This window comes from Leucopleurus acutus, assembly GCF_964270905.1.
Source record: "Leucopleurus acutus genome assembly, chromosome: 16".
Classification (NCBI taxonomy): Eukaryota; Metazoa; Chordata; class Mammalia; order Artiodactyla; family Delphinidae; genus Leucopleurus; species Leucopleurus acutus.
Window position 1 is genome coordinate 50,472,829 of NC_139158.1, and position 17,750 is coordinate 50,490,578.

Consider the following 17,750-nt stretch of genomic DNA (forward strand, 5'->3'; position numbering starts at 1 on the left):
GGCCACACATTTAGCTGGGGGCAGGATTGAGTCGAGAAGGCCTGGCCCTGGTGCAGCACTCTCCCCACTGTGCCCAGGGGGTCAATTTGCCATCTTGGTTAGAGATGGAGATGGAGGAAGAGTACAGAACACTGAGCCCAAAGTCCGTGGGTCCAGCTTCCCTAGGTCATTATCTCACTGTGGCATCTAGACAAGCCCCTTATCTTCTCTGAACATCAGTTTCCTCATCTATTTTTAAAAACGGGGGGGAGGTGATAATAGCTATATAGTGGGCCCTCACCCATCTCCTGGAAACAATACACAGATTTTCTTTTAGGGAGTCATGTCCCCACTGTCCATCCAAAGTCCATGCCTTTCAGGAGGACTCATCTCCAAGCCTGACTCCAGAAGTGGGCCTGTGACCCAGGCCAGGCGAATCGGAGTTCAGAATTCATGAGCCTCATAGAGATGCATGGGCTACAGTGGCCCAGGAAGGGGCCTGCTCTCTTTTCCCATGAACCTGCATCCACCAGGACCAACCACCACATGGAGGCTGACCATGAAGCCAAACAGTGGAAGGCAATGCCAACAGATGGTGAGAAACAGTCCTGATGGAAGTCTCTGTCCTCTGATCTCTGGGCTTTTGAGGCACATGAGCCAAAAACCTCCCTTTTCTTCCTAAGCCATTTAGAGCTGGCCTTCCTGTCCCTTGAAAACTAAAAGGTTCAAGACTGACACCATCTCTTCTCAGGTTTGTTGCACTTAACAAGTTATTGTATGTGACAACACTCGGCAAAACTAAAAGCCTTTTGCAAACAATAAAAGCAGCACAAAGGTAATATATTATCAGCTTATTTGGGGGAGGGGCAAATACTAATATTAAAGTAAAAAACTGGAACTACTTTCAGTTCTTCATGACCTTGTAATAATAAGGCAGAAAGAAAAGTTTTCCTCCTAGTTCAGTGTGATGCCTGATGACTTCCAGGAGTGTCAGCATGGTGAAATGTGACCTGACACAAAAGGAGCTGCTCACAGAAAAGCAGCCCAAGTAGAGCCTGAAATACGACAGTGACCACAGTCTTAGACGGTGACGCAACCTGGTCATGCAGAAACCACACGTCTTAAAATGAAGAGGTCTCTCTTTCCCAAATTTGACTTCTAAGATTTTCTTAAATTATTTGATATTTAATAAGTGAAGGAAGTGAAAAGGACAAAACAGATGGGACAGAGTAGTCACGAACAATTAAAAGAAAGTATAGAAACATACATGTGTGCATTGGCTCAAAGGAACCAAAGCAAAAAGAGGTACATGAAAAGGAAAGTGGTATCTCAAGAATCCCACCGTGGCCTGAAGGCGTTTTCTCTGCAGGTGATAACGATGGAGGACGTCTGTACTGACATGCCGCAGACAAAGCACTCGGTATAGGGACCAGTCCTCATGAGACACCCACCAGGCAGACATGACGTCCCCTATCACAGAGATGAGGAAAGTGACACCCAAGAGGCCATGCCATCTGCCCAATTCCCAAGGGACAAGCTTTGCGCTTCACTAGGGTCTTCTGGCCCACAGGCCCTCCATCTCTCTGCCCTCCCACGAAAGGACAAGTCTCTAAGGGGAAGAGGAGCACAGCCTTGCTGATGATGCTGCCACTTGGGTTAGCAGCAGATACCCTAAGATACCCTAGTGTTTTGTTGTTTTTTTTTGCGGTATGCGGGCCTCTCACTGTTGTGGCCTCTCCCGTTGCGGAGCACAGGCTCCGGACGTGCAAGCTCAGCGGCCATGGCCCACGGCATGTGGGATCTTCCCGGACCGGGACACTAACCCGTGTCCCCTGCATCGGCAGGCGGACTCTCAACCACTGCGCCACCAGGGAAGCCCCCCTAGTGTGTTTTTTAAAAATAATTTTTTTTAAGTTTTCATCCCTTCTGAATTGATGACTGTGAAACTATCTTGTGCAGATCTAGGGAAGTACCAATAAAATAGTTGAAAAGAATGTTAACCTGAAAATGAAATCAGTGAAAAAAAAAAATCAAGGAAGTGATCTTGCAGGAAGTACACATTTCATAGGGATTTTCCAGTGTACACTTACCTAACCCTCGAGAACCTAAAAATAAATCCTAAACAGCCTTGGGCCCCACAGTTGAGTCTCTGGTGCCACACAACTGTGAGAAAACTTGGGTGCTTGAAAGAATTTGTAGGTTTGGGACCAGTGCTTCTTAAGAAGGGAGAGCACTCACTGACCACTCTGAGAATTGAAGAGAGCTATTTCACTCTGGCCAGAAAAACATAAAAATACATACCACTCTTTAAAAAAATTTCAGATAATTCATGAATCATAGGTTAATAATGCCCAGTTTAAAAGTTGAAGGGAAATAGCTGTGAAAAATAGAGAGAAACTTAATGGCAATTACCCCAGGCAGAACTACCACCAACCCTTGGAGGTCTCCTTATTCAAAAATACCTTCCCTCAGAGGCCTGTGGTTGAAAAACGCCAACACCCACAGGAAGGTTGCCAGCCCATCGTTCGTGGTGGTGATCTTTTCCCTGACATCTCCCATGGCCGAGCTTGTGGGTCTGGACAGGATGGGAGAGGAGAGAGGTGGGTAAATGTGCAGGGCAGCCAGGCAGGTGGCAGGACTGGCCAGGGGGGGCCCACTGTGGCCCTGGTTGCCGGTGGGAAGAGGCGTGAGAGTCAGAGCAAAGACACCACAGATGACTGTCTGATTTCACAATTCTGCTCAGAACTGGCCCTCTGCCCAGGGATGCAGAAGGAACAGCTCTTCCCATCTCCCTCAGACACAGACAGGGAGACCCCCTTTCCAAGTCTCCAATCTCATGATAGTGACAGACTTCTGTGGACTCGTCTGGGAACCTCGCCCCATTTATGGCATTGCTTCCTTGGGAAAATGAGCACCGAATTCTAAATCATCTGTGTACTAGTGAACTTTCCCAACATAATCCCCTTGCACGTCGACTCCGTCTGTGCTATCGCCGTGGGTGTTCTCATGGCCGTGTGGCTTTTAAGAAGTTGGCCTGAGAGATCTGCTGGTTCCCAGCTCCTCTGTACCTCAGAGCAGTGACTGGGTCCTTCTTCCAAAGCAATGTCTCACTGGGAGTATACCGGCAGCTACTGGAAATGAAAGGCGTTTTAACCGGTGGTCTCTACTCTACCTCCTCCTCCCCTGGATGGTGGTTAACAGAGCTCCCGCAGGAGGTCTTGAGTTTACGCTCTTGTTGTACCCCTTTGTCCGTCACTGACTTGCTGCCAAAATAGGGCTTTGTCACTTAACTCTTTGGTACTTCAGTTTTCATAGTTGCAAAATGAAGCTGGGTTGGCAAATGGAGATGAAAAATGAGAGTGCTGAGCTTCTTGAGAAAATCACATGTGCAAGTATTTTTCTCATTTCTGGCACAGGGGGTAAGGTGTTTAGCTATCTGCTACTCTGGTGTTAATGGCATTTAAATTAACTCCTCTTTGGGGAAGAATGGGAATGATGGTGATAATAACAATTAATATTGCATTGGCCCTTTAGAGTGTACATTTTTGTATTGATCATCTCACTTGATCCTTGGGAAGGCTTGCATGGCAGGCATCACTTTTACTTCTGCTTAATAAGTCTGGGGATGGATGCTCCAAGAAGCCAAATGACTTGTCCAAGGTCATCAAGTGAGTGAGGGGAGAGAAAGTGGTCAAAGTCAAGTCTTATAATTTCACTTGATTCCTTTTTCACTTGTTCTATTCCCTGCCATGTTTTGCTTAATTCAATCGATTATCTAAGTAGTCATCAAAGGGAGATTATAGGCCTCTCACAGGAAAGGTACATTATGGGGAAAAGGCACAAAGGATTAGAGGCCCCAGATACATCCTATTCTAACTTACCCTATCTAACTATTCTAACCGAGATACGCCCTACCCTAACTTATCTATTCTACCTGTTCTAACTCAGCAAAGGGCAGGTTCCTTTGGAGGGCTGGAGATGGGGGCCAGGAGACATCTTGTTCACAAGTACTGCTGGCTAATCGTTTGGGAGAATTTTATTATTAGGAAGGGAGAACAAAACCTCAGTTTACTGTAACATACAAGCAAAGGATAGCTGATCTTAAAAGAAAATGATTGCCCCTGAGAAAAAATTTTCTTATGATCTCTGTCATTGTCTAGAAAAACTATTCTAGACAGGCCAGACCAACCAAGAGCATCTTCATCGCCCGAGGCTCCTGCCCTGAAGCATTTTCGTTAGCATCATCCACCTGCCAGTCCACACAAGGGAAGGGCAGGCAGGTGATGGATGCCGCTATAGTTCCCATCCTTATCCAGCCCAACTACAGGCCTGGCTGAGGACACAGACACCTACCACACAGCAAAAACGTCACATAATTGAAAAGTAAATGATAAACTCACTGAAAGTTATTTTCCTTACTACGTAAGAAGTTTTTATATAGTAAGGAGTTTGTGAAATACAAAAATACCAATAAAAAAACTGACATAAACAGACAATTCACAAATGAGTGGGTCCTAGCTAAAATAAATACAGACCAAACTTAGTTATCAAGTATGAACTACACAGGGGTACAGACTAGATCATTAACAGAGGTTATCTTTGGGTTGGGAGTTGTGGGTAATTTTTAGTTTCTAAAATCTTTTCTACAATGAACATGTACAATTTTGGTAAGCAGTTATTAAGTAAAAAACTAAGTTCAGAACACTTGGGAAATGCAAAATATGGAAATGACCTCTTCCCACTCAAGGAAATTTGCCTAGTGCTACAGGAATCTCTTGTTAATGGCTTCCATGTAATTTATCACTAGCATTGTTTAGGAAATACAATAAGATAAGAAGAATGGATTCTTAAAGTCTACGATACAGTAAGAAAAACCTAGAAAAATCATCCACTACTTATTTAATTTTTTTGGTACAAAAAAAAGAGTTCCTCTCTTGAATGATCTGTTTTAAACTTACACAGAAGTTTCCTCAAGGAAGCTAAATAATTCTGTCATCAGGGTACAGAAGTTAGTGCACAAATTGTTGTTTATTTCTTCTAGTCTAAAAACTTAAGGACTGAAATGTTTCCTTATAATTTCTATTTATCTTTCCTAAGATTAAACTATAACTCTCCCCTGAAATTTTTTTTTTCAATCACAATTTTTAAAGCTGTGAGTAAAATGCTCTTTTGTGCGAAATCATTTTGTGGTTTTTATTTAGCTACATTTTCATCTGCTTTCTCTGATAGAAATTCAGTGTGAGAAAGTATTTTTGAGATAATCTGATACCCTCCCCCTTGACTGAGAGGAGGGCTAATAAGGCCCACAGAGGTTCAGTTACGCACAGCTGAGAAATATGACAGCCGAGCTAAAAATAACCGAGGCTAGGGCAGTTTATTGCTTCTTTAGACTCATTTGCATTTCAGTTTTATACTCATAAACTAGAAGGAGGATTCTCTAACATTAAACAGTAGCTTGACTTAAGAGAAGTGTTCAGTTTAGTGCTGAAATATTGTCTCTTGTCAGGGCGTGCCAGCAATCCTTCCACTCTAGGCGAGGGCCTGGCGCTTTCTGAAGAATCTTAACAGCTGTTTTCACAGCTTGGCCACAAATCAAATGAAGGTGAGGCAGAGCTTCTGAATATCTTAACGTACACATCCACTTTTCTGCAGCTCTAGTGCTAAATGCCATTTTTAATTTCCCAAACAATCACAGACTTTTACAGCTTAGGTTTAAAAGAAAGTAGCTTAGAATTTTGGACTTCCCTTCCCGAACTGTAGAGAGCAGCTGAATGAACCATTGAAGTGCAGAACGGGTACGTCTTTAAGAAAAAAGGAGGCTGTATTAGAATTACAACTTTTAGGTCACCTGGGTCACCTTCAGTACCCTTGATCTGCCAGACTGTAAGCTCCTTGAGGGCAAGAGCACTGTTTTTCTTTTTCTTTGTTTCCCCAGTGCCTACCAGAGCTCCTGGCACACAGCCAGTACTCAGGAAACTATGTTAAAATGTGATGGTGAGAGCAGATGGGAAGGTCTCCAGAGACTAGGAGCCGCTGTAACCAGTGTTCTATGAGACAGCAGCTTTGTGCTGACTCTGAAATGTCCCAGATATATACAGAGTTCTGTGATTATTTACACAATAACTTTGGAAAGTGAAGCTATGACTTTGGTTATGTTCATTATTTCTTTAATAAAGGAATGATAAAATGATAAACAATTTTAAATTTCCCAAAGCCCCCCTGGGCTTTACATCTAAAGAAGAAAGCAGTCTTTACATGGGGACCTGGGTTTGTAAACACGAAAGAAAACATTTGCTGGAATGGGATACACTGAGCACCATACAAATTTACGTTCTGCTCTTAGTATTTCTAGGGAAAAGAAGGTGAAGGGAAAAACAAAACTATGAAACTAAAGGTAAAATCTTGCAAAAAGGTTTCCCAGCTCCATTTCTAGCAATAGGTCCCAAACTTAGGCTATAAGGGCTTCAAGATTTCTTATGAGAAACTGTAGTAAGAAAAATACAATGACTCATCTCGTAATAATGCCCTTTCTTCCCAAAGTACACATCATGATTCCCACATCCCTGGCACGTGGGCACTCAGGGCAGAGCTATTGCAACAACACGGAGCACCTCCCCACATGGAGTCCCTCGTGCACGGGGGTGTGCGTGTGACAAACCTCCGTGCACGAGGGACTCCATGCGGGGAGTCCCTCGTGCACGGGCGTGTGCGTGTGACAGACCTCCGTGGTGCTGGGGGGCAGCACTGACTGCACTCGTTCTGCCCCCAAAGGAGGGGGATTACTCCCTCTGGGCCGCCTGATCAGGAACAGTGGTTCTTTTGTGCTGCCACCTTTAGGAAACTGGGAGCTGAGTGCATCTGGCTTCCCTGTGTCCAGGAGGAGCAGCTCTGAAGAGGCACTCGCAGATTTCCTACCTGACTATTATTTAGACACTGAGGATCGAGGAAAGGAAAGGAAAGGAAAGGGAAAAAGGCAGGAGAAAAAGCATCTCTACTCAAGGCAACAGCACGAGTTAAAGGCGCCCTGGCTGCTGCCCAGGTACTGACTCACCGCCATCACTTCCGTGGCTGGGGAAGAGGGAGTTCAGTAAACAGTTATAGGAAAAATAATTGACATTTATACCAAAGAAGTACCTCTGATACAGCTGCTCAGGAAGCCCATTCCCCAGGCCTCGCTCAGTCAGACATTCCTGGAGAGTAACTACCAAGAGAAAATGAGACGGATCCGGCCCTGTGGTGAGTATCAGTGTAAACTGATAAAAGAATTCGAAGCTTTAAGAAATGTAAGGAAGTTCAAGGGATACTCAGAGGAGAGCCAGACCTCACTGGCTTTGAGCATCTGAGAGAGAGTAAGAATAACGGGAGTAACTTTGCCTTCTCTCTGGCAGAAGGCAATTCTGGGAGGGAAGGATTGTTTATTGATCCTTAAGTAGCTGAGACTGGAGGGATCTGCAGACATCAAATATCAATGAGGACAGAGTCCAAGGCACTTGTAATGGAAGGACTGTGGCCTTGGCTGGACGGGCCATTTGTGGGAGAGAGGGCCCTCTGCTTGACCTGGGTATGTTATCGGTTCTGGGGGAAGGAGCTTGAGGAAGCGGTGGACAGGCCTGTGAGGAGGGGCGCTGTACAGGCAGGCTGGCCACGCAGAGGGGTGCACGGAGCCTGTGCCTGGGATGGAGCCATCTGGCAGTGCCAGGCGTTAGCTGACTTGTATACGTGTGGCTGGGAAAGCGTGTATGTGAAGGATGGTCAGAGGTGGGGAAAAAGGAAGCTCAAGAGACAGAGACTGACTACATCTAAAGAGAAGCACTCCAAACAGTGAAAGATCCTCATGATGTAAATGGCACTTTTCTCATAAGCTAACGTGGTTAAGTCTGACACTGTTATCCCTGGATATCAGAACATTTTGAATATGAGAACACGGAACTGGCTCACGCAAAAGGCTCAGACCAGTCAACTTTTCAGAATAACAGTTCTTAACATTTAGGATGTCCTCCAGATTATAAGATTTATATGACAGCAGCTATAGGAAACTTACATCTGTATAAATACCAGTGCCCCTAAGGAGGATAATATTTCATTTGTATGGAGATATTTTAACTCACCCTTAATAATTTAAAATATTACATATTAATATAACATACCATACAAGATCTAATTTCTTCTGTATTCCATGTGAAAACAGTAGTACTTTGTGGTACAATTAATTGTTGTTTTCTCAAACCACAAATCAATTTCTTCATTGGTCTGAGAATCAGTTAAGCTATATTACATTATAGCTGTTTGTCAACAGCATTACGACTTTAGTATTTATTAATTTACTAAGATAACTCAACATCCTACAAATACTTCACAAATAAACTTTCAATACTTTTCACCAGATTTGCCCCATTTATTTCACTTAATGTGTATACTTAGCGTTTAATTGATAGATGAAATACGGGTCCCACTGGCTTTTCTGAAGGGCTCATCTGCTACAGATGAAGGTATCTAAATTTAAATCTGCATTCTCTGCTCTTTACTTTTGCTGGGTCTCTGTTCACCCTTTTAGTCTCTAAAACACTTTTCCTATGTATTTATTTAAGATAAGATAAGAAGCTGGTTTTAGACCATGTGGGCCAAATTTCAAATGGATTAAAAAATAATAAACATAAGGGATAATCTAATATCCCTATAAATTATTTTAGAAGCATAATAATCATGTCATACTTCATGCCCACGTTTAACGTCTACTAGATTTTTTTCCCTCTTTGCTAAAGTTTCAAGTCACAAGTCCAAGTCCAAAAATATGAAAAAAAAATTGGTACAGAGGTAAGTTCTGATAAATTGAGCTGTGACTGCAGCAAGATACACACACACACACACACACGCACACACACACCAAGGAGACTCTCAGATGTATATGCTAAGCTTAAAAGACAAAGCTGTAAACTATAACATTAGGAGTGAATTTTCAGTATCCATTTGTCTGCATAGAGAACTCCAGCGAAACAGAAATAGGACTGATGGAGCTCAAAACTTAGCACGAGAAAAGAGAGAGAAAACAAACCCTATCAGCTAAGAAATAACACACTGGGGAAAAGTACTGGTTCTCATGAAAATGTCAGTGATTCACCATGGAATAAAATTCAAAAGCCACTGACCCCAATGAAAGCTTCTAGTGGAAACATGGATTTTGCTTCATTTCATTTAAAGAATGCTTTATATTTCATTTAAATACTATCATAAGCATTTTCACAGTTTTTGTGATATGTTTTCTCATTTTTGTATTGCTGTGGAAGAGATACTACTGATCATGCTAAATTTTCAAGGGGTCTTCAAGAAAAGAAGCAGCACATCAATTAATCAATATTATCATGCAAAACAGGTAAGACTTTTTGGTCCCTTAAAACATGCACTGAGGGCTCAAGAGCTGAATGAGAATAGACGACAATCTCTTTTCTATTTTTCATAATAACTCATCATTTAAGCAGATTTATTTGCTTACAGAATTTTTTTCATACGTACCAAATCTTCACTCTGACTTGCCAAAAGATCGTGACTGAATGCAAGCTGACTTACGCAGACCACAAATCTGTCGGGAAATACCCGGAGTTCTGTACAAAATGAAGGAAATCACATTACTAAAGGTATCAAAAGACTAAACACAGAAATGCTTGGTCCCAGACTTCTGAGTTACAGCAATAAGCGTGTATGTATCAGACACGTGTCTTCTCCCCTCCCCTCATTTCAGTGTTTGTCATCAATACTGCGGGACAAGCACAAAGCTCTAGGGATGGCCAAGGAGGCTGCAGATTGGTCCACCTGAGCCCCTGGGCCATCATATCACATGAAACCCCCAGGCAGGGCCTTTACAGCTTTCCCTCTGTGTCAGTTTGCTGTTTTCTGTTCAGAACTCACATTTAGGAAATAGGGTCAACATTAACTAATGAGTGTTCTGACGTACACGGGAAGATGACGAAAATCTGAAAACGTGACTCGACCATGTTCTTACTAGTTTACTTATCCTCTCCTCGGTCACCTGGTCTTGGAGAGGTTCTCCTACAACTGATCTGAACCAGGCTATGAAAACAGCAGTGTCACTGATCAGGAATTAATGATCAAACTTAAGGAAATGGTTAAATGTGCAATAGTAGAGTTGATACAACAATACCACAGTTGCAGTGATCCATTATTACAACTTCTTAAAGCAAAACCAGTGACTTCTGGGTGGGGAAGACTGAATGAATCACAGAACCAGACTTCTCAACACTCAACGAAAGGACTATAAAGTGGTAAATGCTACTACCTGTGTGCCTCCTTCTCCATCTGTCTATCCGTCTCTCCATTCATTCATGCAGCCTCCACCTATCTTTGGAGGGATGCTTAGCTGATGTTAACAGTGTACATTCTGGGGGGTGGGGGTGGGAGGGTCTTCTCTCCCCTTCTTTTACTTGGTTGTATTGCCTGAATATTTTTTATAATACGTATCATATTTATAACAGAAATAAAGCCATCTTTTTCTAAAAGAGAAAACCTTCCTCTTAGATGTGACCAATTTTTATTATGAGTCATGAAAGTGAAGCCTTTTACATACATTGCACATTTCCAACAACGGATGCCAACGGAGAGCACTGAGGTAGTGACGCAAGCCAAGCGTGAAGGTGTCAGTTACACAGACACACAACTTCTGTACAGTTAACACCTCACACCACTCGGGGAGGTTAAATGATACCAAAAGGCCTAGCGAGCTGATGTTCCGGGATCTGCTCTCTGCTCACCGGGACCTCTGTTGTCTCCTTGTGGGGGTCACTCTTCTCTATTCCAATTCATTCTACTCAGGGCAAGTGGGGTAGCAGTTCCAACAAGAGCTCCGCTTACCCTGCTCAGAACCCCACCCTGGCTCCTCACCATGCGACCTGCAAACATTCAGTCTCCGCGACTGGGGCCTAACCTGCTATTCTGATCTGACTCCCTCTGGTCCTTCTCATGCAGAAACCCCCATTTCAGGGGGTCCAGTGTGTTTAAACTTTGACCCACATGGGTGCTATATCTGGCTAGGTGGCTAGGGTGGACATTGAAAAGGCAGAAAAACAAAGTTAACATAGCAGTTAGTATTTATTCACTAATTCTTCCAATATCTTATTGAGATAAAAGGTGAACAGTCCACTTCCTGCTTTATGGAAGGGGAAACTGAGACTCAGAATTCATTATTTGCACCCCTGCCCCCCAATATCACAATCTTGAAACATAGTTCATTAGTGGATCTGAACTGGAATTCAAAATGATCAGTTCTATCAAATGATTCCTCTCGAAAATAAGAACGCTAGGGCTTCCCTGGTGGCGCAGTGGTTAAGAATCCGCCTGCCAATGCAGGGGACACGGGTTCGAGCCCCGGCCCGGGAAGATCCCACATGCTGAGGAGCAACTAAGCCCGTGAGCCACAACTACTGAGACTGCACTCTAGAGCCCACGAGCCACAGCCACTGAAGCCCGTGCTCCTAGAGCCCGTGCTCTGCAACAAGAGAGACCACTGCAATGAGAAGCTGGCGCACCACAACGAAGAGTAGACCCCACTCGCCACAACTAGAGAAAGCCCACGCACAGCAACAAAGACCCAATGCAGCCAAAAATAAATAAATTTTAAAAAAGAAAAGAAAAGAAGAATGCTAGAATGGCAGATTTTAAACAATTTGGTGCCAGGTATTATATAAATAGAAGGCCAGTTATGTACCCTTTCACTCTGCTTAGGTTATAACTGAGATTTATATTATGTCAATATTTAAATAAAGTAAAGATTTAAGCAATGGCAGTCCCTACCAGGAAGGGTAGCTAGGCTGTATTTTAACAGATACAAAGTTAACTGGTTTATTTTACTAAGACAACTGAACAGAGTGGAAGGCCCCACTGTGAGAGTAACATAGTCAACTGACACTTAAAGTTAAGAAAGTGCAGGAGGGTTCCCTTTTCACCATACCCTTTCCAGAATTTACTGTTTCTAGATTTTTTGATAATGGCCATTCTGACTGGTGTGAGGTGATACCTTATTGTAGTTTTGATTTGCATTTCTCTAATAATTAGTGATGTTGAGCATCTTTTCATGTGCCTCTTGGCCATCTGTATGTCTTCTTTGGTGAAATGTCTATTTAGGTCTTCCTCCCATTTTTTAATTGCATTGTTTGTTTTTTTGATATTGAGCTCCATGAGCTGTTTGCATTTTTTTGGAGATTAATCCATTGTCTGTTGTTTTGTTTGCAAATATTTTCTCCCATTCTGAGGGTTGCCTTTTTGTCTTGTTTATGGTTTCCTTTGCTGTGCAAAAGCTTTGAAGTTTCAGTAGGTCCCATTTGTTTATTTTTGTTTTCATTTTCATTACTCTAGGAGGTGGGTCAAAAAAGATCTTGCTGTGGTTTATGTCAAAGAGTGTTTTTCCTATGTTTTCCCCTAAGAGTTTTATAGTGTCTGGTCTTACATTTAGGTCTTTAATCCACTTGGAGTTTATTTTTGTGTATGGTGTTATGCAGTGTCCTAATTTCATTCTTTTACATGTACCTGTCCAGTTTTCCCAGCACCACTTATTGAAGAGGCTGACTTTTCTCCATTGTATATTCTTGCTTCCTTTGTCGTAAATTAGGTGATGATATGTGCATGGGTGCGTGGGTTTATCTCTGGGCATTCTATCCTGTACCATTGATCTATATTTCTATTTTTGTGCCAGTACCATACTGTCTTGATTACTGTAGCTTTGTAGTACAGTTTGAGGTGAAAAGTGAACCCTCCTGCACTGTTGGTGGAAATGTAAATTGATACAACCACTATGGAGAACAGTATGGAGGTTCCTTAAAAAACTAAAAATAGAACTATCATATGACCCAGGAATCCCACTACTGGGCATATACCCTGAGAAAACCATAATTCAAAAAAAGAGACATGTACCACAGTGTTCACTGCAGCACTACTTACAATAGCCAGGACATGGAAGCAACCTAAATGTCCATCGACAGATGAATGGATAAAGAAGATGTGGCATATGTATACAATGGAATATTTCTCAGCCATAAAAAGAAATGAAATTGAGTTATTTGTAGTGAGGTGGATGGACCTACAGTCTGTCATAGTCAGCTAGTGGGAAGCAGCAGCACAGCACAGGGAGATCAGCTCAGTGCTTTGCGATGACCTAGAGGGGTGGGATAGGGAGGGTGGGAGGGAGGCTCAAGAGCGAGGGAATATGGGGACATATGTACGCATATGGCTGATTCACTTTGTTGTACAAAAGAAACTAACACAGTACTGTGAAGCAATTATACTCCAATAAAGATGCCTTTAAAAAAAAAAAAGAAAGTGCCCGTAACTGCAGATTCCAAGAGCAAACCTCCACACAGTTACTTTTTAAAGTCCCTGTTTCATGTCTTATGTACTAAAATCATCCAAGGAAGCTGAGCTAGATTTTCTTTCCGGTCGTTAGCATCTGACTCTGTTGTTGTTGGCTGGACACGTCTGAAATCATTTCCTCAGTGGACGTCTTGACTTGGGGAAATGGGGGCCAGGGTGGGGGGAAAGCAGGCCTCATCACACACCTAGGAAAGCATTTTCTTGTGCACGTGCTTGCTCTGTACTCCTGGGCCTTGGTGTGCACGGACAATGGTGAAGTGAGTCACAGTTTAACTGCCTGTCCAGTCACTCTGGAAGCTCAAGGAAAGTGCTGAGATGCAGCAGGAAAGGAAAGTAGAGTGTGGCACCACTCACTGCGCTCAGGCAGGCAGTAAACAGTGCAAGATGAAACACAAATAATCACAAGTGCTTGCAAATACTAAGTTTCATGAAGGCTATGAGGCAACTAGGAATCTTCATTCCTTAGTTTTCACCCCTTCTCTAAGGACACGTTAATTGTGCACAATGCCTGACGACCCAAGAAATTGGCTTCTCACCTGCATTCTGTGAGCCCCCGAGGCAGCGGAGACGTATCCCTCTCTTGAGGAAATAGGCTGTGATTTGAAAGCCATAACCTGTAAAGTGAATATCATATGATATCACTCATATGTGGAATCTAATTTAAAAAATGATACAAATGAACGTATTTACAAAACAGAAACAGACTCACAGATTTCTAAAACAAACCCATGGTTACCAAAGGGGAAATGTGGAGGGGGAGGGATAAATTAGGAGCTTGGGATTAACATACACACACTACTATACATAAAATAGATAACCAACAAGGACCTACTATACAGCACAGGGAACTCTACTCAATACTCTTTAATGACCTGTATGGGGAAAGAATTTGAAAAAGAATGAATATGTGTATATGTGTAACTGAATCACTTTGCTGTACACCTGAAACTAAAACAACTTTGTAAATCAAGTATACCCCATTAAAACAAACAAACAAACAAAAACCTGTAAAGTGAAAGAAGACAGCATTAGATAATAAGCTTGTTTGTGACTGAATCCCACGGGCCTAGCCCAGTGCCTGCCATCCAGTGAGCATTCAATGATTACCTAGTGAGCAAAAGATGAAGAGAATCCGTAGAGGGCCTCGCTTAGAGGAAGGGGTGAACAGTGTACGCTTAGCTCTTCCAGGAGGCCCGGCCACGGCACCTGGAATAGCCTCCAGTCCCTGAAGCAGCTCAGTTACTTTATCTGTAAATTGGAATAAATGAGGTCTGACCAAACAGGCCTAACAACCAGTCCCTCCAGGTTGGAGGATTAATTCAGGCTGAGCTGGTGCACCAATCTTAGCCACCTCCTGATGCTCATTACTTATCAGCTCACAGAAAGAAGAGTTTAATACCTATTTGAAGAAGGGTGTATTTCGCCTGTAAATAAGTTATTCTAATTCAAGTACAGTAAAGCCTTTATATAGGATGAGATGAAAAGAAATATGACATGAACCTCCCCCCAACCCACGAAAAGAGAAGAGGCAGAAAGAAAACTCTCCAATCCACCAGAATGGCCAAACTGAAAAAGGCCAAGAGCGCCAAGTGTTGGCAATAATGTGGGCAAATGGGAATTCTCATGCACTGCTGGTGGAAGTATGAAATGGTACAGCTTCTTTCAGCATCTAAAGCTGAACTTAAGCATGAACACACAGAACATTAATAGCACTTTTCACAATAGTCCCAAACTGGAAGCAATGTAAATACCCATCAAAAGTAGAATTTTTTTTTTTTTTTTGCGGTACGCGGGCCTCTCACTGGTGTGTCCTCTCCCACTGTGGAGCACAGGCCCAGCGGCCATGGCTCATGGGCCCAGCCGCTCCGCGGCATGTGGGATCCTCCCAGTCCGGAGCACAAACCTGTGTCCCCTGCATCGGCAGGCAGACTCTCAACCACTGCGCCACCAGGGAAGCCCAAAAGTAGAATTTTTAATTGAAAAAAAGGGAGGAGGTAATAGTCACACAGTGCAATCCTACTCTGCCCCTAACAGTGAATAAGCTACAACTAGAGGCAGTATCAGAACTGAATCTCACAAACATGATGTTAAATGAAAGAAGCCTGGTCCAAAGGAATGCATTCCATCTGTGATGATGGAGACATTACCATTCACCTTACAGGGTGGCAACGGAATTGCAGGTGGCTCACAGGAAGTACCAGCATAGTTCCTTCCTTCCTTCCAGCCCCCCTCCAGGTATAGACTACTCTCTTGATGACTCTCCTGAAATCAAGTAAAAACGTCCGGTTAACACAGTCCAGTACTTGGTGGAAGAATCAGAAGTGAAAGGCCCACCAAAGATTGGTGAGGGTTCCCAGGTTCTAAAACAACCTCAGAAAATTGCTAACTCTTAAAGACAGTATTTTATTTATGAAATTGGAAGGTCCAGGAGTTAAAAAGAGGTGGTCTCCAGGCCCACTGGATTCTCCAAAGACTATCATTATGATTGTTTTGACATAACTTGTACATAAAGAACACAATTAAAGTTTCCAGTTTTACATTCAAGTATCCTTCTGTCACCCTCGTAGAAAGATCCAGAACACCAGTGACCACAGACTTGATGTTCTGTCTACACAAGCTATGGCTCTGACAGCACAACTGCTTCAGTCACGGGGATTTTGAAATAACAGTGACATCTATGATGGGATAATCTCCAGATTTACTGAGACGAAATATATTTTTTCCTAACATACTTGAAGTGGATTGCACTTTGGTCATGTGGCTTTCTTCTGCTTAAAGTGTCAAACAAAATATGCACACCACTGGCATTATTCTGAGTGCTTTAAAACAAATACTTCAGCCCTTAGGTCACCGAGAGAGCGGAAGTGACATCCACATCTGTTTATTTGTCCTACTGCTGGGGGAGGGGGATGGTAAGAGAGGAGTCCTTAACAATTTGGGATTTACAAACACACAAAGAAAGGTGATTTTCAAAGTAATGATTTATCATGTGAGTCTTCCAAAGGACTGACAACAACAACAAAAATGCAATATCGAAGTCATTCTGCCTTTGCTGGTGGATCACACTTAATGCTTATAGTTCCAGGTGATCAAGAGTCAGATGGCATGCTCAAATTTTCAAAACTCTTTTCCCTGTACAAAATCTCCAGCGATAAAGTGTTATTAGTAGGAAGGCACTAAATCTGAAGTCGACTAGGAAAGCTCGAGCTCAGGAAGCCTGGTATCTGGAGATACCACTTGAGTAATAACTAAATCCTGCTTGGTCAGCTCTCTCAGTAGGACACCTTCCCCTATAGAAAAATAAAGCAGTATAAGTCAAATTCTGACTGTTTTACTACTGACATTACTAGGAGAAATGAGTTTATTGAAATCCTTCCTCTTCTGTCCCCCACCCTCCTGGACAGGATTATGTTAAAGGCAATCATTCCTCAGCTGGCGTCTTGTTATGGTTTTAGTGGAAAACCCTGTCGAATGGCACCTATAAGAGAAATGGTGAGTTTACCATGGAAAAGAGATTTGCACCTGCTTAGTTCAAATTCTATTGACTGTAGGAAACCTTATTGTTTAAAGAGAAACTTGAAGAGAGAGAAAACACAAGAAGTATTTGTGTCAGTTCTTACGGCAAACTAATTTTGATATGTAAACGAAGAAACTCACTGCTGTTGAAATATACTGAACTGAAATGCTTAGGGAGCTGTACTTCATTTATCCATAGATAATAGGCAGTGATAAAGAGTACATTATCTTTGCTCTTTAATGAAACTGGCTTCACAGACTTGAGCAGGCTACTGAGATCCTGTATTATCCAGGGTTAATGTAAAGCTCCACTACTCTCGAAAGCTAAATAGCAGCTTGGCAAAGAATCCAGGAGGACTTCTGTTTCCCCTTCTTGGGCACCAGCTTGCAACGCTGATGTTCTAAATGCCCGGAACCAGGGTCAGGGCCAGCGGGGGAAGAAGCAAAATGGAAATCATAAAGTGATATTCATCTGAAAACTACATGACAATGGTATTCCAAGATCCAGAGGCACTTATAAATCACACTTAAGGATGCCTGTTTTCTTTGAGCTACTTACTGTGGACCTCCTTAATTTGAAAAAACTGTCTGTAGCCACAGAAAGAGATTGGGGTTAGAGAAAGGACTGCTTTGTAGTGGAAGCACCTTTCCACCAGGAGTCTTCAGGTATGTCTACTTCTAGAAATAATTTATATTTCTGTGTTGCTTAATGTCATGAGACATCCAGTACCAGCAGGAGGCCATCGTCTCCCATGGCCCCCAAGCAGCCCCAAAAGTCTCCCATCCCTGTGCCTCCCGCATTCTGTACTTTATAAAGAGCTGCTGCACTTCCGGCTACCTTTCTACAGACAACCTTGCAATGAAGCCCCAGATGATGACTT

The 17,750-nt window shown here is 42.8% G+C and overlaps 1 protein-coding gene across 1 annotated transcript in view; it reads right to left on the reverse strand.

The window, feature by feature from the left end:
- The window catches only part of SLX4IP (SLX4 interacting protein), a 182,184-nt gene that overhangs the window by 9,335 nt on the left and 155,099 nt on the right, over positions 1-17,750 (reverse strand). Inside the window, 2 exon segments of the mRNA XM_082856804.1 lie at positions 9,490-9,578; positions 13,890-13,967. Coding sequence (XP_082712930.1) covers positions 9,490-9,578; positions 13,890-13,967 — 167 coding nt within the window.